At 44.3% G+C, this 24,388-nt stretch overlaps 1 protein-coding gene across 4 annotated transcripts in view; it reads left to right on the top strand.

Moving 5' to 3' along the window:
• The window catches only part of BCL11B (BCL11 transcription factor B), a 92,411-nt gene that overhangs the window by 4,850 nt on the left and 63,173 nt on the right, over positions 1–24,388 (top strand). For 2 of the 4 annotated variants that reach the window (XM_086892824.1, XM_086892822.1), the window contains exon 2: positions 9,577–9,942. In XM_086892824.1, the coding sequence (XP_086748950.1) occupies positions 9,577–9,942 (366 nt within the window). Of the gene's footprint in view, positions 1–9,573; positions 9,943–24,388 lie in introns of all 4 variants that reach the window. The other 2 variants (XM_086892823.1, XM_086892821.1) reach the window with 1 other exon arrangement.

The raw sequence follows: 24,388 nt of genomic DNA, 5'->3' as shown, positions 1-24,388 counted from the left end.
TAAAAATCATAACAAAAACCCCTATGATTTTTTGCATGTCAAAGTTTTGCAGATTGCTTCAAGGAGCTTCTCTTAAAATACATTTAAATTTAAAGCAATTAATGCACTTTCCCTGCAGAACAAAATCCACACCAATGTAATCAACTCTAATACAAAGAGAATGTAAGCTGTGACTGAAGAATTAGAGAGGAAATTACTATTATTTTAAGGATGGATGACTTTTTCATAATACCTGTATGGCTGTGCACAGAAAAGCTTAACGTGCTTTTAAAAGACATTACATGTATTTACTTTACAGAGGACAGGGGGAAAAAAAAATGTTGCATGTTGTCGACTCCCAGTTTGTCTTTCATTTGAATATATTTGTATTTGACTTAAAAGATAAAAAAAATACTGGCACATTTTCATAGTTTCTGCTCCTTAAAAATATTTTTTAAAACTGGTGCAGAGTAACTAGGTTGTGGCTGTGGGTTGTTCTGACCTTTTTGGTTGATGTGTCCGGTGGCTTAAATAGATATACAGTGGGTGAGAAACCATTTTGCAGTTTTTTTTTCTGGTCGGCAGATGCAGAGCATATTTTGTCAGGCTTATTTAAATACTGAGAAATAGAACTCTTCAAGATTTTACAAACTGTCTGCCTTTAATAGGGATGGTGGGAGCCCTTGTTTTGCACAAAATGCGTGTTTCTCTGCAGAACAACGGCTTGTCTTCTGGCATATTTGGCAATAATTATGACTTAGAGAAGTGTGCGCTCGAAGAAGTAGTACGAATTTTTGATATCATTTATAGACTGGTTGACTTCAGCTGCTCTTCCCAAGGCTGAGCTCGCTGCGAGCAAACATCCCTGCTTCAAAAATGCCTCGCACACGATGCTAGCCCGTCTCCCACATTTCCTACCTGGATCTCTTTGCTCTTTGTGTTGTTTGTTGATGGAAAATACTTTCCAAAATAAACTTCGCCGGCTGCCGGAGCCTGCCGTGTGTCCCGGCCGCCAGTGGCGGGGGTTGGCGACTAGGGGGAGCTCCCAGCCCGTGCGATGGCCCCGCCGCGGGACGCGCGGGATGCGCCGCCGGAGCCCGCAGCGCACCGAGATGGGCTCGCCACAAAGTTGGACTATTGATTTTCATGCGAAGATCTATATAGGGCTAGCCGAGAGAGGCTGACAGCGAGACAAATCTATTTTTAACTAAATCGCGGCTGATTAATTGACTCGGGTGGACAGGAGTTTTTAATTAAAATTAGTTTTTAACGGTGCTTTTTATTGTCAACAGACAATGTTTAAATTCTCAATTTGTTGTTGTCAGATAGCGATCGGGGTAACGTTACCTGCACACGAGTCAGCTCCTGTGTGGCGGGAAGCAGGGGGAACCCACAGAGATCCATGTGTTTGGTCCAGTGGATGTGAAAACAGAGTGAAGAAGCTGGAGTTGTAGGACAAGATGTGTGCAGCTACAAAGCAGACATACACGTATAGAAATTGGCTTCGATTACATATCAGAAAGCCACATGTGATCCTGACCAGAGGATTTGAGATAGTTTGCCGCACTTTGATCCTCCGGTCCTTAGAGCAAACTATCTGTAGTGCCTGCAAATGAAAATAAGCATTCTTTTTTTTTTGTTTTTCCTAGAGAAATAAACACAAATTCACATCTGTCACGTAGAAGTTGCTGCTGAGCAGCTCACAGGCTTCTCCGACGGGCTTGTGCTGTTCTCTGCTGCCGTCGGCTCGCGTGTCGTGGACGGACTTTAGCAGGACGCTTTCCTGCCCAAACGTAAAATTTAGTGGCGTACACACGGGAAGCTTTGCATATCTGTTTCACCCATCCTGAGAAGTCCATCAAGTTACAAGCGTCTTCTTATTTTTAGGGTGCAATATGTGCATGGAGGTTATCCTGTGACAGGAAAGTGTGCTTTATTCTAACCTTCAAGAGAAGTAAATTAGGTCAGACAAAGGATCAGGGCTGTCATCAGCTGTACAAAAACCCTTCACTCTTGGGTAGAGAGGACCAGTAATTTATCTGATGATTTCTCTACTTCATTTAATGTTTGAATTGAGCTAGTTGGAAGCATATAGACAGCAGCCAGTTCATTTGACAGACCGGTAAGCTGAAGAGCACAGTGCCTGGGCCGTTGCTGATGCTAGTGTTGTACAGCCATGGGGAAAACCTTCCTTTCTTCCCTCCCAAAACCTCAGACTTCACTTACTGTGGCTTTCCTTCCATTGCATGACTGTTAACTGTTATCAAGAGAAACAGCTATCCCTCTCTCCTCCCCCCCTTCTCTGCCCACCAAGTGCACATACACCCATTCTCCCCTTCCTCTCGTTCCCTCCTCTGCCCCCCACCCTTCCCACTCCCTCAGGTCAAAGTCTGGTGGAAAAGCTTGCTTGCAGAGACCTGTTACCCCAAAATTGCTCTCAGCCTCCTCACCAGAGCATTTCCTACTCTTTGGTTGCAGTTCGGTTTCTCTAGGGTTGTAGTCCAGTTGTTGGTTGAATTTAATCTCCCTTCGGCACCGTCCAGAGAAAGCATGTGGAAAAATAAAAGAGTGGCTGGGGTTTATCCACATGCTTTAAAGTTAGCAATGCCACTAAAGCACTTGGTGAAGCATCAGCATCGTCTGTAGACAGCTTTATATGTATGTATCTTTTTAATGAGGGAGGGAAAAGGCATCAATAACTGCATGCATTGATAAATGCATGATTCATTCAGCCGCTTGTACTATAGCACCTTCCTCCTCGGTGTTTATTTACTTCTTTAAAATGTATCTGGGCAGGCTGCACACCATTTCTCGGCACTCAGTTGCAGCCTCAGAGGCTCCTGAACATCAGTTAAATTTTCTTGCTGTCTGCCCTCCTTCTCAAAAAGCTGTTGCTTGCTCAGTACTGTAGACCCTTGCTGGAGCTTTAAGTAGCAGCTTATTTCTTTGCTTTTCTTTTTTTTCCCTTTCTTTTTTCTTTCTTTCTTTCTTTTTTTTTTTTTAAAGATATATAAAAAATGCCTAAAGCAGGCTATTCGAAAACAAATTAAAGTAGAGGGACACACTTCATGCATTGCAGGCACGCGCCAGTAGAAGGGGGTTAGAAGAATATAATCATTTTACTGGCAAAAGTGACACCAGATTGGGGATTTGATTAATGGTGCAGCATTCACAGGGACTTAGTTCTGTATTTTTGACACATGCAAGTCTTTTGTGTAGTTGCCTCAGTGCAAGAAATTCTGTTTTGGTTTTTTTCCTCGAGCAGCTGATAATTTGTGTGTGTGCTGGATATGCCCAAGGTACTTTCCAAAGACTAAGCACCAGACAGCACAGTACAAAAAAGGAATCCAAAGTTAAGGGAGAGGAAAAAAACATACTGGTTTACTTAACTTTTTTATGACCCCTTTTACTAAGCCACTGGAAGAAGCCATAAATTCGCTGAATGTTATAATGAGCATGTTTCTATGAAAGTAAAAAAAAAATAAAAAAAACCAAACCTCAAGAAAATCGTATATCAGCAACAGTGTGCCGTAAACAATTGAAAAATGCAGCCTCTTTTGAGTCTGATATTTAAGAAAAGAACAGAGCTGTGGTGTGTTTAATACATGCTCAGAACTAATTACTTAATTTTGATCATGCTTTTTAAATCCTTGGGTAAGAATCTCTGCTTCCAGTATTATTTTCTATGCCAGTTGAAAGCCTGTACCCAAATACCGCTCCTTCTCCTTTTGTGGCACCGAGCACTCCTTTCTCTCCTTGGTTGTCGTTTAGTTTTAAATAAAACAAATGTATTCACTGGGGAACAAAGAATGCTTTTATATCACATCATCACATCCCATTTTATCTACAGAGATTTACAGCTTCTGCAGTCTATAGAAGAGCCTATACATTTTCGGATTTCAAAAGCAGTAAATATTTTTTTATGAATGTATAGTTTACTTAAGAGACACACTACTCCCTTCTGTAACATTATACATAGTTTCTGCAGAAATAACATCTGACAAGTGCTGGAGATTTGTGCAGATTCTTGGATATTCTTGTCTTTTGTCCTGTTTGGGTCCGGCGTGGTTATTGTGACGTTTCCCTTCTTCTTTTCCCCAAATCCTGATGTGTTGGCTGGCTCTTTGTGGCAGTGCTTGGGCTTGTTCTGTCTCAGGTGCGTACAGAGGGTTAAACTGCTTTCGGAGAGATTCGCTCTGGTGCAGAAGGTGTCTGAGGTACCAGTGCTGCAGCACAGTCCTTCACCTCGCAGCCCTCTGCGGGTGCTGAAGCGTTGGAGTGCCCGGGTCATTCCTGGCCCCCTCTGAGCACGGCCGCGTCCCGGTCCCTTGCGGTGGCGGCGGGGGCGGCGGGCTCCATCCTGCGGGCCCCGGCACCTGCCGCCACCTTCGGCCCCGCCGGAGCGCGGCTCTGCGGCTGCCGCGGGGCCGCCTCGCACCGAGCGCCACAGCCGAGCCTGCCGCTGCTCCGGCCGCCTTTGTGCACTTTGCACATGCCGGAGAGTTGCTGGGAAAGTGAGGCGGAGTGCGGCCACCCGTGTTTCGGGGGCTCCTTCATCGAGTTGCCGCTTTTGGTGAACTCAGCCTCAGACTATGAATTTATGAAAGAATTAAGTATCGCAAACAATTGTTTTGCAGTGTTCAGAAAAATTAAAAATTGGTGGCAGATAAGCGGTGCCTAATGCCGCTGAGTGTGATGCTGATGCAATATGTAGGCATAATCTCAACTCTGCACCTTGCGGCTGCAGGGAGCTGCTGGGATGCTCTGGAAGCAGTTTATTGATAAACTTCGACGGCAAGGAGCCACGTCGCCCGCTTTGAGCAGCGTTAGTCTTTGTGCAGCAAGGATCCTGACACCGATCTCGGTGATAACCCAGCCAGAGAGCGTGTGATTCGAGCTATTTCCGTTAAGCATGTTGATGTTACAGTAAATGTGACATGTGGGTGTTGATTGAAGGGACATCATTTTCAGGCCTGCTTTGGGCCAACACCCTGAAGAGCAAGGCAGTCCTTTGTGCTTGCTCCCCAGCTAGGCTGAGCTCTCTCCGACTGTGCCTTCAAGACAGCAGTGACAGTGTGAGGAGAACAGTGCACTTGACATGCTGCAGCACATTTCTAGGCAGCGTCCTGTACCTGGCCACCAGGAACTGTGTCCCCATGGTGGACTCACCCCCAGCTTGTCCCAGAGAAGGGTGGCCCCTGGGGTGGCCTGTGCCTTGTCCCTCAGGTGGGCACAAGGGTGGGCAGTGGCTGTGGCAGTGTGCTGGAGCAGGCAGGGCTCCAGCAGCAGCTTTGCAGTGAAGGCACCGGCAGCGCTCACCTTCACCGCCCCGTTATTGATTTGTGCAGAAACCAGACACGGGGGGGAAGTTTCACACGCAACGCTTTGGCCCAACACCAAAATATTTCCTCTTCCCCATTTGCCTCATTTTGATACTGTAGAAACAGAAAATTGAGGAAGAGAATAGATGGGCAACTTCTAGACTCCTTACTCCAGATCTGCAGAGCAATAAACAGACAAGAAAATAAATGATTGCTGTCTGGACCCAGCCTCACCCAAACTCTGTGAACAAGCATCCATGAGTCTGTCCTTTAAAGTCTTGGAAATGATTTTTAGCAAAACAGTCTCTTCCACTATTAGTGGGTAAGATTTTAAGACAACTGACAGGCAGAAAGTAGTTAGCATGTGCATTCACTTTAATACTGGGCATGAGAGCATTGTTTGCATGGGGCACATATGCTCTAATGATGTCACCACGGTGGAGTGGGAGTGCTGGTGGCTTTGTGATAGTGCCTTTATGGAATTAAGGGGTTTGTCCACTGTATTTTAGTGTGGTAGGCAGCCAGAGATCTTGGAGATGCTGCTTAGAGTCCAGTCAGCAAGTGTAACGCTTTTTTAAGTAAAGCAAATGATTTAGATTGTCCGGTTGCATTAATTTCACAAAGCCATCATATAACAACAGTGTCACTCATGTCCCTGAAGACTGCCTGTCGCCAACTCACTGTGTTCCCTAGGCAGGCAATGCCAAGGTAATCCTCTGTGTAGGAATGTCTGGATTTAGGGAAAATACTGGGCGCACCTTAACACGCCTGAAAGAACCAGGGCACGAGTCCTGGCTGGAAATAGCTCATTCACTCTTTTTTTACTTTTCTCATGTAAGTGACACGAGATGTTTTCCCTTCTCCTATTTTGTGTGGCCTAATTTCTTCTTCTTCTTAAAAAATAGAAATTAATTTTAAATAAATACTTGTGAAGAAACACCCTCCTACCTCTAAACGCATCTACCAACAACAGCAATAAAACCACAGAGTTAAATTCAAATAATGTGAAGCGACTCATTTTAAACCCACAGACACAAGCAGAGTCAGAACTTTAGATTGAGACTGGCCTAAATTGCCCCACTGGTATTAAAGGGCTCCTTAAACAGCCTAAGATCTTGGCTGTTGTATTAACCAGGCATGACCCGATGTGTTATGGGCTGGACTTGCAGGCTTTTTTCTCTTTCCCTTTGTGGGTTTTAAATCTCTCCTGTAATGTTACTTGAATGTAGGTTTTTAATGGCTTAATTGAGTTGTCAATAGGAAGCCTTTTCTTTCTTGTTTTTTTTTTTTATTCCGAGTAAAAAAAAAATAAATGCAAATTGACATGGATAAAATGCATTTGAAGATCTATTCAGTATTTTGTTTTTCATTCTTTTATGTCTGTTTTCCATGTTGTGAATAAGGGGATGTAATATAGCTTCTGCATTGTTGGGTGAATAGCTGGTCTCATGATTGATGATTTATTAAGCTCAAATCAGAAATAGAGTTGGGTAAAAAAAATCTTTTGATAGTTTGAAACCCAATTACTACTAATCACGAGGGCTCGGCATACCAAGAAAACGAAAAGCTGATTTTTGGTGATGTGACGACTGCCAAAATATGAAGGAATACCAGATGTTATTTTAAAAAAGTGCCATTGCAGAGTCCTTGGAAAGAGAGAGTGAGCGAGTGTAAGCGAATAGGCATATGTGGATTTAACTAATATTCAAATGAAGTGTAGAACTGAAAAGAAAGAATTCGTAACAGTTTAGCTGTTCAAACCTCCTTCGTGTTTCCACAGATGCCTGGTCAGGACCCTTATCAATTGCAGCAATTTTGCTACGTTTTCTGAAGAGCACGATCTAAATCACAGGCAAAAACAAATATAAATCCTCACATCAAAAAGATAATAAAGTTGATATCCGTGCTTTTCTTTCTATTTTTTACATATATATAAATGCCAAAATTCAGCCTTTGTAATTTAAGACACGGACTTTAATCAAAAAGCTTTGCAGGAATGTTAGTGAAACTAGTAACAAGCGTTCTCCCCTCGTGCCATCTTTTATTCTTACGACCCTTGGTTCAGTTTCTGTTTTCATGTTGTCTTTTCCAGCTCTTTGTCCCATCTCCTGCTTGTGTATCTTCATGCCTGTGTATGCCTCTCTGTACGGTTTTTTAAAATATTTTGACACACTGCTCCCCCTTAATAGGAATTCTGGCTACAAATTGCGTGCACATTTCTAAAAGACCCTTTTCACAGTCCTTTTCTTTTGGCTCTAAAATGATCTATATATAATTGGTAATTAAAGGTGCAAGCTCTCTTCAATATAAACAATATTGCTCAATGTTAGATCATTAAAGGGAACTGCAGCACTAAATAATTACCTTTTGCATTGTGACACACTGTTCGCAGGTATCCGCTCCCTTCCCAGCAGTGCCTTTTCAGCACAGGGTTATAAGCACATTTTCACTATGGCAAAGAGACATCTTTTCATGATATAAATTGGTGCATTAATTGCATAGTATTGTCTTCAAACTCCTTTTAAACTTAGATTAAGGGAAAAAAGGTAATTAATGATTTTCAGAATGAGTGAGTTGGGGAACATAAGCCTTCTCATGCCTATCATTGGCTCCAGGAGGATGGTCCATGCCTGGCCACTTCTCTGGGGTCCCTGTCCTTTTCTGCTGGCGCTGGCGCTGCTGCTGCTGCTTTCCCCTTTGCTGTTAGAGAGCTCTGATGCAACTTGTAATACAGCTGGTAGATATGCTGATCAGTTATTTATTCTGGAAGGCAGAAGTGGGAACAATTCTTTTTCTAAACTACCTTTTTGCAAGGGCTTAAACATTTTTGTTGCCAGGCAATGCATTCCACCTTCTACCTCTTGCCCCTTTTCTATGTGTTTCTTTTTTTGTTTTTTTTTGCAATTGCTGAAGAGTGGGACAAAAATCCTTTTGTTTTCAGAAAGGAGAAGAGTCCAGGTCTGAATTATAATATCTGTCTATCACAGTCTTACTTCTTTGAGATATTTGTGTTACTTACTGTCCCAGGAAATCAATGAGGAAACTGCTCGGGCTAATAGAGAACATTTTTCCTCCTATTCCTTTAATCCTGATTCGATTAGAGGTCTCAGTCACTGATTTACATACTGTTAGTTCCTCTGTTTTTCTCAGCCCAAATTCTATAGTCCTTGCAGAGGCAAAACCAGCCTTAGGCAAAAGTCAGTGGAAATTTTGCCTGAGTAAAGTCCAAGGTTTGTATGATTTGGCAGTTACATGGCAGAACAAGAGAAAACAAACCCCAAACCATGTTTTGCCCCAGAAATGGATTGTGATCCACAATTATAGTGTAAAAATTATCTTCTAAATACTAATTTAAAACATACTGGGTTTTATTATTTGTGAAATGAGAAGTTACATATTTCCTAGAAACTGATTCAGGTCACTCAGAAATTCTTTCACAGTCTTTGGGGGTAAAGGTAGGAAATTCAACAGGTCTGTGGACAAGATTTAAACAAAAAAACTTTTATTAGCCTATATAGCAATGTCAGGGTTATTTGGCATTGGAAAAACAGGGTGGAATATTTCAGGCTCAGCCAATATTCCAGTATGTTAAATAAGTGCTTCATTCCCTTTCCCACTGTACACACTTTTGAAATCCCTTAAGTGCTCATGAGACCATTACCTGTTTATGCTAGTCTTGCAAGCAGTTTTTGTAATTTCTGCGAATGGGTGGTCATTTAATCTTGCTGGTAACTCTGTAATGGGACAAGGTGGCACTAATTTTGTGTCACACGGAGCCTGGTCCTTCTAGTTTGGTCCATAAAAGCTTTCCCCCTCTCTCTGAAAAAGAAGGGAAGATTTGGGTGCATAAGCTTTGCTGGATGGGGCCTCGGCCAGATGGCTGGGAGACGCGGAGGGAATGAGAAGGTGGGATAAAAAGAGAGGAACTATTTCAGAATGTGACTCGGGGCTCGAACGCTTGCAAAATGGCTCTTTGCTGATATCCTTGCAGTGCTGGCAGCAGTGGGAAGGAGCTGTCAAGAAAGCTATGCCAGGTCAGCCTTTCCATTTTGTTTCAGGCAGGCTTGGTTGCAAAATATATTGAAATCATTCTCGGAGAGCGGAAAAGCTGAAAAATAAAAGAAAGATCTAATCAGGCTTGGCTCCTTTGAGGGGGGTGGGGGGAGGCTGTGCCTCTGGTGATGCATCCTTCAGAGTCTGTGAACACTCAAAGCAATCTCTTTCTCTTTTCCCCTTGTCCCTTTCCTCCCTCTTTCTCCTTGTCCATGCAAAGCAGAGGCTGACCATGTGGAACCGGCACTGGCCGACGAGGACGAGAGCCTGGCAATAGCAGACCCAGGTGGCATCAGCATCGCCGCAGGCGGGACAGACCCCGACTTGTTAACCTGTGGACAGTGTCAGATGAACTTCCCGCTGGGAGACATCTTGGTTTTTATAGAGCACAAGAGAAAACAGTGCAATGGCACTGGTGGTGTCTGCTATGAAAAGAGCATGGATAAGAGCAGCCCTCCCCCCTCCTCACGCGCCGAGCTCAGGAAAGTGTCAGAGCCAGTGGAAATCGGGATCCAAGTCACACCCGATGAAGAAGACCGTCTTCTCACGCCTACAAAAGGAATTTGCCCCAAGCAGGAGAACATTGCAGGTACAGCACGTTTTACACTCAATCAACTTGCCTAGGTAATCTTTTAACTAGAGTCCTCTAGAAAGTGCCATGAAACAGGCTTCAGCAACACCTCTTTATCGGAGCCATCCATCTGGAGGATCCTCATGGCCCTGCAGGGCTGTCCACCCCCTGTTTAATCCACTGTCGCTGTCTGCGCAGGGCCAGCTGCTGGAGAAAAGGGCCTCTTATCAGCTGGAAGAGCTACGGGGCAGTCTGTACATCTGGGAAAAAGCAGAAAGTTGGGGTCAGAAAACACTTCAGGATCATCCTTTAGCAAGTAGCAGTGGCAGAGGGATAGGAGACTTTGGTGAGGTTCTCAGTTCATTTCTATTCCAGACACCCTTTGTCCCATCCAGACTCACTGGGAAGGACTGCATCCTGACACTGGTGATGTCAGTGGAAAAATCCTCTTCCCACTGACTGGTAGTGGGAAGAAGATTTTTTTTTTTTTGTGAGGGCTAAAGCAGGGTTTCATTAAGTCCTTCATTTTTCCTTTCCTGGGGTAGATGTCAGCTTCCTGGCCTGCGCTGCTGCCTATGCTGCCTGTCCTGGGTCTCCTTAGATGGCTTGGGTTGGGTGGGCAACACCTTCACTCTCATGCACAGCCCTGACAGATCTTCTGAATGAGGATACAAGAGCACAGGCTGGCCTGGGTGAGCAAATTGCAGGCATTTCTTTTTCTAAAACTCTTATATGTGGTGAAGTTAATGTTCATTCAGTGGACCTTCTCTGTTTAGATGTGGGCAGGCAGGTGATGATTATCCACCTAGGTGAGGTGGTATGCAGTCGTTCCTGCAGAGTGCCTGGCATGGGGCTGCTTCCATCAAGCAGGGTGTTTTTCCCCTCTGCAGTGGTGAAAGGATGACTCTCCTCCCTGCTAGTGAGTGGGGGTTTTATGTTACACAGCAGGATCTCCCCTCAAACGGGCCTTTTTTGTTCAAACCGACTGCATCCCGTACAGAAGACCAGTGACAGTTTGTCTTTGCTGCCACTATCCCAATTTCTCTAGGAATTGTCCTTTGGGATTAGATCTGACAGTCTGGGATCCCGCCTGTGGTAGAGATGCTCCCATGAGGGGATCCCCAGAAGACTGGTGAGAGGCTCCTATCTTTACAATTGCGGCTGAAGAGATTCCCGCTTTTAGTGTTGGAGGTCTCTGAGCCAGTCCCCAGCATCTCTGACAAGCTTGGTCATCACATCAGTGAGGATGTGGGCTTTAAAATGCTGCAGTCTTCAGACCTCCTGTCTTTTAGGATAGGGCATACGATACTCATTGACTACACTGTTTTCTTCTAGGAATATTCTTCTGGGTGCAGCCACCATCTTGACATGGGGCAGCTGATAGCTTTGAGAGCATTAGCTGTGGCAGGCCTGTGCTGTAGCATTGTAAGCACACCTAACATAAGGCCTGACCCCATCTTTTTCTCACCCTTTTTCCGCTTTCCTCATCCTTTTGCACTTGTGAATGCATTTCTTGGTAGAGATGACTACATCATGGTGTAGCAGATTTGAGGGCTAGATTTCCTTTCCATTTGGTGGGAGCAGAAGAGAAATATTCAGGACCTTCTCTAGTCTGCTGAAGGCTGCCTGAGTGGTGCTGAGCTATGATCCTCATAGCTGTTGATCACTGTGCAAGCTGATGGTGCTCAGCCCCTTGGGGAGGGTGTGCAGTGCTTAGTACGGCTGGTTTAGGAGAGCTCTGCCGCAGCTGAAGTCCAGAGCTCATCTCTTAACTAATCTCTGCCCAGGTTCAGTCCATAGTACCTCAATGGCTTCTCCCAGAGGGTGCTGTCAAATCCCAGCTTCTGGGGTCAGCAACAACTTTACCAAAGCTTTTGCCATGCAGAAAATCTGCTGGGGTAGGAGGTCGTGAAGGAGATGTTCACATGTGGAAAAGGCATAAAAAAATTAAAAGCCAATCTGGAGCACCTAATCTCTTTCAGACTAAACTGAATATCAAATGAAAAATATGTAGGAAAGATTTTGAATTGAGAAAAATAAAAGGGTTTATCATTTGATTGGCATTTTCTCAGCAATGTATGGAGATAGGGGCATCCACTAAACAGTGCTGTAATAATACTTTCTCAATTAGGAGCCCAGCTCTGAGATAAAAAGGTGCAGTGTCCTTCCACATTTTTTTTTAATAGCAGCGGATAGTTTTCAATAGTAGGATAAAAGCCTCACATTACAGCCATGGAGGGTAGCCATGAAAAACCCACAGAAGTCATTCACTGGAAAGGCTTTAGTGGGATATACCAAACCCCTTATTTATATTTCAATAGAAAGGCTTTCTGCATTAGCCAAGAAAATCAGAATCTGCATTTAACATTAAAGGTATTTCCCAGTGAGCGGCTGTAGAGCATTGTTGTTAGATTTGTTAAAAAAAGAGACTAAATACGATTTCATAAAAGGGAAACTTAATCTCTAAGGCAGCTTTCTCCTACCCTGCCACCCCCTCCCTTTATTTTTTTATTTTTTTTGTAATAATGCAACAGCCTACAGTATTTTTACTTTATATGTGACGAAAGATATTCTTAGCCTTTCTGTACTGCGACAGGAAGAATGAATTTCTTTATTCCACCAAGAAATATGTAAAATAATCCCTTAGAAGTATGGGGAGATATGTTTGTTCAAAGCATTTAAAATGTTATTTTAATCAAAGGCACAAAACACTCTACATGCTGTGTCAGCTAAAGGAGACCATTACATTTTAACAGCAAATCATGTTCTTTTTCCCCTTCCTAGCCAGCCCCCCCTTTGAAACTAACTTTTTTTTTATTAAATAAAAAGGCGAAAAAGATTAAAGAATTTTAAAAAAAAACTTCAGTAGCTCAAATGTATAAAGTAATTTAATATGGTGGAAGCATTAATTATTTTAGCTTAATTGAATTCTGAGGACTGCAGTAGTTGCATTTTTGTAGACAAGCTCTGTTTATTATTTCTTTGTGTAGATTAACAGTAAAGGAAACATAGATAACTTTCAGTTATTTATTGTAAAATAAATGTGTCAATTCATGTGTAAAGCAAGCTGTTCAAAGATAATTGAGTCTTTATATTTGAAGAGGGAAACCAGAAATCACCCACTCGCCACTCCGGCTCCCTGAAATATGCTGCCACCACTGCTGTCCTCGAAGAGGTTTCAGCTCCTCTCCTTGATCCTGTGTTATTTTTGTAGACATTCTTATTTGGTCAGAATGACTTGTACAGCCTTCTGTAGTGTGACTAAGCCACCAAATCTTACAGCTCCCCATGGCTGAATGCTCTGAGGGTATGTCAAGTGCTGAGCTTGGCTCTGCCATTGTACCTCTCGGAGTTCTGGGTGTGAGGAGATTGGGATGCAGAAATCGCGCTGAGTATCCATCCTGGCACAGGCTGCTCCTGAGGTCTTTCCTCCTCTCTTTCTTTTAGTCTTTTTTTTTACTTTCTTGGTAGCTCTTCTTGCCCCAATCCCTGAATGCCTTTTGACCAAACAACAGACCTGATGCTGCTTTGAGGGACATGCTGAGGCAGAACTCAGGAGTCCACGAGAATTTTTATGTATACAACACAAATCTCGACAGACACTTCTATATTCCAGTGGAGACAAAGGCAACTTTGTCTCTGTAATCATCTTTTAAAGATCTTCTGATAAGGAAATCTGTCATCTTTCCCTGACTGGTAATTTACAAATCCAAGTTTTGAAGGTGTTTTCATTTAGTTACCACTGTCCATAAGATGTGTGGTAGCATGTTAGCTGGCACTGCGAGGACGTGACTTGCTTAGGAGCAGTCTGCCCTGTAAAGGGTTTGTTGCTTTCTTTTTTTTCTTTCTTTCTTTTTTTTTCAAATTGGCTGACCTGTTTGAAAATCAGTTCTGCCTCTTGTGCAGAGGGTGTGATAGTATCGAAGAGATGTACCAGATTGTTGCACAGCAAAACATAACCAGGCCAATGAGTTGGCGAGCAGTTATCGGTCACTGCTTCTTTTATTTCACTGCTGGCAGGTATTTTGGAAAAAAAATAGACCACTGTTGTATTTTATACCTCTTTTTATCTTTCATATTTATCAGATCTTGGGCATAACCAGGTGACCTGTCCTGGCTGAAGAATGACCTGGGAAGGTACTCCCACTGTTGTTTGACTGATGGTATCTCATCTCCACTCCATGGCCCTGTGGTTTGTTTGTTAGCAGGATTCTCTGAAATTACCCAGGTTAAAAAAAATTACCACTCAGCCTGATTTTAATGCTGGGTGGTTTCATAGAACCTTAGCAAAGAGGAAGGAACCTCTGTGGGGCAGGCACCACTTGGGCCAGGCCTTCTCCAGATTCACTGGCAGGTCTGCACCTTCAGGCTAGCAGACCCTCAGAAACATAACTACAGCAGCAGCAGAGGTTCATTAAGATGGTGAGCTAATTTTTGCAAAGATAGTGCTAGGAAAGGGGATGGAGTTGATTGGAATTCCTCATTCATCCTGTCCTGGCCACCAGTGCTGGGCCCCATATGTTGTACTAGATGTACATCATGAAAAAAGGCTCCCTGTCAGAGGCAGGATTTAACTGCAACCCCTGCTCCATGAATGTTCATTTCAGGCTTTTGAATGGTAAAACTGCCAGTGAGAGAAACTAAATAACTTGCATGTGCTGGAAGCCAGAGATAAACACCGCTGCAGGTTGCCATGAAATGGGCTATTTGATATATTTAGAATTGTTATTTTTCTCCAAATTAAGATTAGTTAAATCCATGTGTGTTGTGTGAGTGACTGTTAACTCAATGGCATGGATTATCCTTTTTTCAAATCATGACAGCTAATTATTATTGCTGTCTACCCTGAGACATTCACTTACAATGTACCATTATGGACCCGTGCACCCATATTAACTGCAGGACTCAGCCAGCCATCGTGATGCCTTCACACGTGAGGGGAGGGAAACACGAGCTGGAACAACCTGAGGACTGCCACAGTGACATCAGACAGGTTGGCAAAAGGTGTCCTGAAGCTGAGCTGGCACAGCTGGCTTGGTGGCTGTCCTCTTCCCAAGGCTGTCATGGCACCAGGTGCTGCTACCAGAACCTCCCTGGGGTAATGGGTCTTGGGAGTGACTTGTAAAAGCGAGGCCAGGAGAAAACGGTATGTGAAGAAAAAGAGGCTTCTAAAAGTATATGCTAACAGTGCCTGAGAAACTCGGCTGCAATCCTTTTCATGAGGCTTTTCCAGGCTTGTTTCTTCTGTCAATCTGCTAGGGTTTTCCTGAGCGCAGAGGAGTTACCTGGTCACCTCCTCCTACTCCTTTGCTGCTTCAGCAGGTATTTAGCAACACGTCTTGCTAATTGGTGTTGCTGAACAGTAAGGGGAGGACACATGACACAAGGAAGGTGTCAACTGACAGTGCCCTGAGAGTGGGTTAACGAGCAAGCTTCCTGCCCCCGGGACCTTGTTGAGGTCCTTGTTGGGGTGTGGAGAGAAAAACAAGCAGGGTGATCTCACCCAGAGCCCTGCGTGCACCCAGGGATGGGGGTGGAGGGTGTGCTTGGGGAGCTTGTCTCTCCTCTGGGGACAGGGCACCCCGCAGCCCACAGGAGCAGCCTGCAGTGGCAGCTGCTCTCCCCTGCTTTGCTGAGGCTTCAGGCTTGAACAAGGCTGCTGAACTGTTCATGGCTTAAAGTTTTAAGGCTGATGGTGGAGGCCAGCTCCGGGCTCTCCAAGGAGCGGGACTGCACCCTGCGGGAGATCCTAGGAGAGGGCGGTGTGGAGGGTGCCTGTCAGCTTGCCACTCCCAGGGCTGCACCGCAGGGCCGCGGCGCCGGTGTCTCTCACCAAGGCGGCAGCACGGACCCTGCTAACCCCGGCAAGAGTTAAAGGTGAGAAACCTGCCAGTTACCAAACCTTCCTTCCCTTGTTTGAACTCCACCACACCCTGGGGCCCCACTCCAGCACCCTCTGCTCAGACCCAGCCCGAGGCCACCAAACACCCTCTCCCTGCTGCCATCTCAGCCTGTCCCAGTTGTGTCCTGCGCAAGTCAGGCCCTGCCAGGCACCAAGGTTTTCCCAGCATCTGCCAGTAAAGAGCGAAATTAATCACACCGAGTTTTAAAAGCAGATTTAAAAAAAAAAATGCTGAACATATTATGCTCTTGATTCTCCCTGCTGGTCTGAGATTTTTGTTTTGTTCTTCTCACCATCCTGTTTTTCAAAGTTACCTTCCGTGCCCTGTCCGTGGTTAGCAGGATTCCCACAAGGCTGCAGGAGTGCTGGGGTCCTGTTTACCCCGCTGTGCCCCTGTTCCACGCGAGGTAATTCCCCTGAAACCGGCAGGACCATGCTGGATCGGCCGGGTGGCACAAGCGGGGACTTGCCCCTGAGTGCATGGTGAGCCGGACTGAGAAACAGGAGCTTGCTGCTGCTCTTTTCTCCCTCTCTAATCTCTCCTAGTTATAGTCATCTTCAGTTTTATGAGTGACAATGCTGGGTAAAACCTTTTCGACAGAAGTGCCATTTTGCAGGCTGATGCGAGGGGATTTAAGAAGGTCATTCAGTACACATGGCCAGAGTCTTCTTGCTCTGAGGTGAATGCGTGTGAGGAGTCACTCTTTAAGAGCAAAACTTGCTCCTCTGTACCACGTTGGCACTGCTGTTAGCCTCTTTTAATTCGATGGAAGAACCCTGGACTTACTCAGACTTAAAACCCACTAAAAATGTCACCCAACAAAGTGGCTTTTTGCCTTTATTTAATTCCTTTTGTAAAATTACTTGGGCCATGTGTCCAGAAACTGTATGCATATCTGGTTATTATTAACCATGGAAAGATTGGTAGATTTTTATAGGGAACAGTAACAGTGAATGGTGAAAAGAAACTGTTCAGCCAGCCATTACTCATTTTTCTTGACAACTTTGTGAGCAACTTTTAAGAGCAAAGTAAAAGTAGTGCCCAGCCAGCTTGTGGACTGCTTTGGCATTTGTGTAGATGCAACAAATAGCAATAGGCTTGTGCTAGGTGGAGTGTTGACTGCAAGAAAAAGCTGTATGTGTTTGCAGGGGAATTTTGGATTGGGATGTAGCTAAAGGAAAATTGGGTGTGTGGAAGTATTATAAAAGAGAAAAGCTGTCTCCAACGATGTTCCTCTCCAGCAGTGGATAAATACATAAAGGCACAGAAATGGTTCCTTTGCTTGAGCAGGACAGAAGTGTTGCTGTAGCATGAGGTTGCCTCCCTTCATGTGTTTTCCATAGATTGTTTTTCTTTCTCAGTCAGTGTTTGAACTGTGCTGCCTATACACACAGTGACCAAATCAGCTGTGACATAAAGGTTGAACCTTTCTAGGTTTTTTCTGAGATTGGAACATTTTTCTATCATAACTGGAGAAAAAAAAAACCCAACCCTGTGAAGTAATCATACTTTTTGTACAAGAAAGGCTTGGATTTCTATGTCATGTCACATAACTTCAAAGGGCATAGATTTGGGGCTGACTTTCAGCATTGGCTTCAGTGGCCGAGTGGGAAGATGGGAGCCCAGAGGGTAAGAAATGGAAGAGAGAGGCCAGGTATAGAAATAAAACCATGTTTCTCAGCAGAAAATCCTAGAAGCCAGGAGAAACTGGGTAACTCTTGTCTTAGGAGATGCGTGTGCTCTCTCCAACGAGAACATCCTCTTCTGCATGGCTTCTTTTCCCCATCCCCTCCCACCCTCCAAATGGTAATTGGTGGGCTGTGCAGTAAAAATGTTATAAAAAAAAAAAAAATAGAAGGAAAACTGGGTGGGTGGGGTATCTAGGGATTTGGTGTCTAAGCTCAGGAGTTAAGCCGGAAATCCCAGAGATGTAATGAAAACAAAACGGACTTTTCACTCGCGCTGTGGCATTCTGGCAGTGAGAACGCTTTCGTGAGCCAATGTTTTCATTGTAGGTTTTCTCGAGAGAAGTAGTGGAAATGAATCGTTAACCCCTTAACAGGAATGAATGTGGTTGCCGCGTGAGAAGAGGAGAGCCGTCTTGGCTCCTAGTTGCTGTGTTGCAGAGCTCGGGGGTGTGTGTATATTTGTGTGTAGTGGGGAAGGTGGGGTAGATACTGCTTGTAAGGAGTTTAATAATGTTAATGGCAGATGTGAAGTGGTTACTTAGTGGTTGTTGTTTTTTTCTCTTTCCATGTACGCCTTTGCAGAAAGATTCGAGCGTGATCAGCACAAACCACTGTTAAGCCTAACAGCTCTTAAACCCGCTCCTTCTTCTGGCATTTGGTAGCATATTTCTTGAGCGAGCAAAGGGGGACACTGCTCACTGGTCCCTCGGCAGAGTCATAAAAGCTGCAGATGGAAAAGACCTACCAAGAAGCAGATCCCAGTTTTCTTGGAAAGTGGAAGTACAGGATGTGTGTCTGTAGCAGGCATGCTACATATATAGCTTTTAATGTCCAGCATTCTTGGATGGTGTGCAGCCTCACAGGAGTTAGCCCCTGCTTTAAAATTAAGGGAGTTTGGAGAGGAAGAGAGCTGGGAGTGATTAATTTACCTTAACAGCCACTTTTGGTGACAAGATTTTTTATTCTTGTCTTCCATGCAGTGATTAGGCTGCATCTTATTTCACTATTTTATTTCACCTTTTGATCACTGCTGGCACTTACCCTATTTCTCTCTCCATTCTCTTGCTAGCGTATTTTATCCGCATGTATTCCTGAAAGTGGTACAGAGCATCAGCCCCTCTGCTCTAGCTAAAGAGCATCTCAGCTACTGTTTAGCATCTTGGAAGAGCAATTAAAATCATTACAGACATTCTCCCAGCTGCCCTAGATCCTCCAGTCCAGCCCTTGCATGCAGGTTGTGGGACTCTCGGTGCTGTGCAGGCTTTGGATGTAATTGCATAGCGGCTGCAAAGGGCTGAGTCTCTGCAGCTGACCTTGCTCAGCTCATCTGGCCTCTGAATAGATGTTTGCCTTCTTTCTTCCCATTTTGACAGCTCCCCCCCTCTGCACTCCAGTCCCTCACTCTGCTCCAGCCCGCTCCTTTTCTGATCAGGCTGGGAAAGCACGGCCGCAGCCAGGTATTTGTGACTGAAACTGCCTTGGCAGTGAGGAGATCTTGAAGGAAGCACCGGTTCTCCCACACACCCTTGTTTGAAGAGGCGAAAAATAAGAAAGGAAAGAGATGCTGTTTAATAAGTGATGGTTCTACACGTTTTTTATACCACACTGCTTTTGTAATGGTCATTTAAACAAGGTGGAGTGGTGGGGGAGGAGAGAGCAAGATGAGGCTGCAGACAAGGATTAAACAGTCCTCTTCCTCTTTTAGGACATTTATTATTTTCAGAGTCAAACCTGTAGTCAGCTAATGTAACTGTAAATGTCTCCTTTGAATTATTGCCGAGGTGCTCTGATGTCTTCTATTAGAGCTGATGTACTTGTGTGCAGGCAAAATCTAGATTTGAATTCAGCACCTTCTTGTTTTATTTTCCTTATTAAACCAACTTCTGGTTCATTTTTTCCTTTCAAGACCTACTTTTTGTTTCCCATTTTCTAGACTGCCCTATTACTAGCTCATAAAAAGAGTTAGAAACTGAAGGGAAGTTTCCTGAGCAAGAAGGAATTTTTTTTTCTTTTTTTTCTTTTTTTTTTTTCGTCCCCCTATGTCTTGGCCTGGAGCCAACCCGTCTTTCAACAAGTAGAGAGCCATTCCAAGTTGAAATTTATAGAGCAGAGTCCAGGTTCAAGGGCTGAAGCCCGCCAACAGCTCCAGTCTCTTTGTTACTGATTAATTCTGCAAGCGGTTCAGCTGGTTTGCTCACTTCTGCCCGCTCTTCACAGCACCAAAGCGCTTCCGAGCCGGCTGCCGCTGCTTCGCCCTCCCCTGCTTTTCAGCAGGGCTTTATCCCCTCATTGTATAGCATCTCCCCAAATGTATTTTAACCCTATGCAGTTCAAGCTGCATTGAGTTGACTTTATAGCAAAACTTATAAAACATCTTTTCCTTCTTTCCTCCACTTTTTTCCCTCCTTTTTAATTTTTATTTTAAATTTTTTTTTTTTCCTTACAGCTGATTTTATATGTCTGGAGCTTCCCATTTCACCTCAGCTCATATTAATGATTGCTTCTTGGCATCGGTTGGAACCCAAGCTCCCAGATTTTAATTAGTTTACTCAAATGCACACAGTGGAGCAAAATAGTTTCTTTCAGCTTTACCTGCAAAGGATGTTTCCTGTCTCAGTAAGGGGGGTTTTCCTTGCGGAGGGATTTGAAAGGCAGAAGTTTTCAAGTGGTCTCAATATGAGGCCCCATAAGCATGAGTGTGGGAGGTGAGGGGGAGAAAGAGCAGAAAGAGAAAAAGAGAGAGGAAAAAAAAAAAAAACCAAACAAAAAAACTAAACCAAAATAGATTTTGGGAAAGTACCTTGAAATGAGGAATGGTCCCAATCCTGCAACAAATTGGATGTCAAAGCACAACCTTATTGACGTCAATGGGGGTTTTGCCATTGGCTTCGGCACAGGCCGGATTCCATCCTTAGCCTGCACCGAGCTGTAGGTACGCCAACGGCCCTCTGCAGTCAGCGGGATTACTGATGTGCAGAAAGTTAAGCATGTCTGTAAGCGTTGGCAGGATTAAGATCTGTGCTGGTATTTTCAGACCAAGTGAAATGCATGTGGGAGTTTTTTAAAGAAGAAAGTGCATGGGAGTTTTAAAAATGGGAGAATATAGCCGAGCCTGCCATTTTTAAGTGCCTTGGGGAAAAACCTGGGTTGCTATTAAAAATATCAGAGGACTAATGTGTTACTAATTGTGACACAATTAACTTCTTAACGGTATTGGATTGTGAGTCCCAAGAAAATAAAAAGATGGAGATGAACAGCTAGAAATTCAGGCCTGTGTTTCAGTTAAAACACTTCTTTTCTATTAGTTAGAAATAAAAGCAAGGCTAGAGGTTCACTTTACTATGCATCTTGGTTACTTTGTTCCTAGAAGTCTACTTTTTAGTGGGTTATTTAAAGAATTAAAAAAACAACAACAGGGAAAGAAAGCTCAAACCCAGTAGCTGTCTGAGACCCCTGTATGTGGCTTTACCACACAGCTCTTAAATTCTTGTTTAAACATTTCTCAAGAGCTGTTTCTTGGGAAGTAAAAATGTGTGCTGTTTGTCTCTAGCAGATTAAAAGTTTACCTTTAATCTGACAGCTTCTCAAATCTAGTGTCGGAAACATGCCTCTATTTTATGGTGTTATGAAACAGGTCTGGAGCAGAAACAACATATTTAAGTAAGAGAGAATGAGATAGAATTTGTGGGTTTCTTTCTTTAATGGTTTATAACCAGAAACCTTTTCTCTGTCTGTCTCTGAAACTTTTGTTCATACAAGTGGCCAGCACATGTAAACCACACTTTGAAATTTAACAGTTAACCTTAAAAAATATTAAGTTCAGCAAAATGGCTTTTTTTTTTTTTTTTTTTTGTAATCTACAGACAGCTCTTTGTAATGATCTGGCAGAGGAATCTAAAGTTGCTTCTTTGTTTTTTGTTTTTTTTTTTTTTCTCCAAAACATTAGTAATTTCAGCAGTAGAAATCTGAAGCACACCCGAGCTCTGAGAAGGCTCTTTCACATCTGCCTCCGCCTGTGTGCCGATTCCCTGGGGTCCCATTTATAACAATCTAACAAGATAGAATCTGCCTTTGAGTATCAGTAAATATGGCTAAAGATCACAAAACTGTACTCATAATTGTTCAAGACTAAAAGGCAGAATATAGTGTTTGATTAATGTTTATGGTACAGCCTTTTTGCAAGAAAGAAGTTAAAACAGTAAGCCCCAAAACTCCCTAAAAAAACCCCTGAGCCCCCATTCCATCTCCCAGGCTCTGCTGAAGGATGTTATTCTCATTGTGCCAAGATCAGCATTTAAGATGATGCACGTTATTTTTGATTTTGGAGCTAATTGAGGATTCCTGTTTGGAGCTCATTCTCCAAAGGGGTGCACATGAGGGTTTTCTGTAAGCAGTGCTAGTACACAAGAGCAAAAGACATCTTTACCAGCCACCAGAAGCACACATCCCTTCAGGGGGCTTTTGACAATGCATTGTCTTGGACTGGCCTCAACCTTACCATGTCTGCTCTGAGGGTAAGGAAAAGCAGAATCAATCCTCAATGCTCCCTATCTGGCGATTAACATTCATTAGAAATAGTTTGGCACGGGGAGGGCATGGATGCAGTGGTGGTTGGAGACCCCTAGCAAAGGCACCTGCTTGTTTTGGGAAGACTGACAAGTTGGATTGATGAAATCTGTGGGTTGGGGTCTTGAGGCTGCTTGGACTAGGATTTTTTCCAGGCAGTTTGCAAGATGCAAATTTCCCGGGTGGGGCAATTCACTGATTGTCCTCACTCCCTCTGCAGGAAGCTTGGGAACTGCTATTGTCTTCACTTCTGGGAGACTTCTCTGCTATCTGGAAAGGTTTACTTCTTTGAGAGATAGTGAGCGGAGAATACAATACAGATGGATCTGTTTCTCTTTCATTAGCTCTTTGAAGATGCTTTTCAAGTGGTAAATGTTAGTGCTTTAGGTATCACCGCTAACAAAATATAATTTAAAAAATAGATCTTTGAAAATGCCCAGGCCAGGACTTTGTTAAAATTCTGGTCTAGAAATGGCAGAGATCCCTCTGGAAATGCACAAAGAGACGATGTGGGGGAAGAGTCAGTGCTAGCTTGCATTTAGGGCTGGTCCCTCTCAGAGGCTCCTGCCAGAGCAGGTCCTGGAAGGAGCCAGTGGCGAGGCTGGGTGCTGGCCAGCGTGCCTGGGGAATACGCTGAGAGTGGTTGTGACTTCTGCAGTGAAAACCCCATCATCTGGGGAATGGGGTAAGGATACAGAAAACTTGGAAGGGCAGATGTGTGTCTGCTCCAGTGGAGTTTGTTTCTTGCTGAGGAGGCTGTGGCCTTGGTGGTGAGACAGTAACTGGGGTGTGCAGAGAACTGTGCTAGCAGAAATACCACCCCACTGTGCCATGATGGGAGAACCCTGGTACTTCTAGAATCAAGCTTAAATACTTCTGTTTCCCACCCTCCTGTCCCTATACTTCTCCCAGCCCTGGCTGTGTGATGACTGTGCAGAGCAGAGCCTGTCCATTTTAACCCTTCTGTAGGACTGGTTGGTGTGGTTTGATGGGTGAAGCACAGGGGACCATCAGTCCTTTCTCCTACCCCGCAGCCCCAGCTTTGTTTCTGAGAGGGGAACAAGTCCAGGAATTTTTAGTGCTAGTTGCTGTTGGTTTTAGCTTTCCCATCTCTTTGCCAGCACCAGCTTTAAGACGCCCACAGGAGATATGCACTCTCATTTCTCAGATGAAGCAGAAAAGATGTGAATGGGTTTATTTTCCAAAGTGCCCAGCTGTGTCCAGCAGGGACTGGGGGCAGCCTGCAGTGCTCAGCAACCTTCTGGATGAGGCCAGAGGCATTACTGTCCAAAATTCCAGTGGGGAGCAGGGAAGGGCAGAAGGGCTCTGGCTAGGAGAGCTGCCCTCTGGTTCACTGCTCACAGCCCTACCCATTCGGGTGTGCATGGGTTTTTTTGAATAAGCCCTAATCCTTTTGAGCCTCTGTGCTGTTAGCATGCTCCCCCCACCCCCAAACACCTTGGCAAAGAGTTTGGATTAAACAAAAATTAAATCATGGGCCAGGCACCAGGGAAGGCAGTGGTGTCTCCCATCCCCTCTCACAGCCTGCACTGTTGGTTGGTGAGGATGATGGAGGATGGGAGGCTTTATGCCACTTCCTGGAGCCTCAGCAGCATTGCCACTGTGGGCATAGTGCCAGGAAATGGCCTCTCCCTCATAAATGAAGGATCTAAGAAAATTTCACTTGTGAACACATGATAGGGCCCTTTCCCGTGTGGGTAGGTATGAACCCCAGAGCTGGGTGGCTCAGGTGAGACCTTGTCTGAGTTTGGCTGGGTCGGATGCCCTCACCTCCACTATGGGTCTTGGTTCCAAGAGTGAACTCCTTGGGAGTGGGACAAGTGGGACTCCTCTATGCTGTATCCCTGCAACTGGATGCTGAGGAAGAGGAGGATGCAGGGGTAAGGGTGGGGGGGGTGGAAGAGAAAAGATCTGTGACAAAATCATGCGACACCCACGTAAATATTGTTTGTATGAATTGGGTCCTTCATCTTTTGTTAGCAGCAGCTTGTTAATTAACAGCAGATTAGTGCTGCTTTCTTCTGACACATGAATATATTTTGGGCTAGAAAATACTTGTACTCCATAAAACTGTGTGACTGAACAATTCAGAAAGTACCAGCGGAGTGCCGTAATGGATTCCCTTTTCATCCCCTCCCCCCTTCCTCCTCCTCCTCCTCCTGCTCTAAATGCAAGCAGATTTCTGCAGTCTAGTGCAGAAGAGACATGTTAAACACAGCTAAATAAATCATGTTTACTCTTGGCGTTCTTGGTAGTGAAAAATCTGTTGGCTGTTTTTACTTCCTT

The sequence above is a fragment of the Cyanistes caeruleus genome, chromosome 6, assembly GCF_971803275.1.
Source record: "Cyanistes caeruleus chromosome 6, bCyaCae1.hap1.1, whole genome shotgun sequence".
In the NCBI taxonomy this organism is placed as follows: Eukaryota; Metazoa; Chordata; class Aves; order Passeriformes; family Paridae; genus Cyanistes; species Cyanistes caeruleus.
This window is presented reverse-complemented; position numbering and strand designations above follow the sequence as displayed.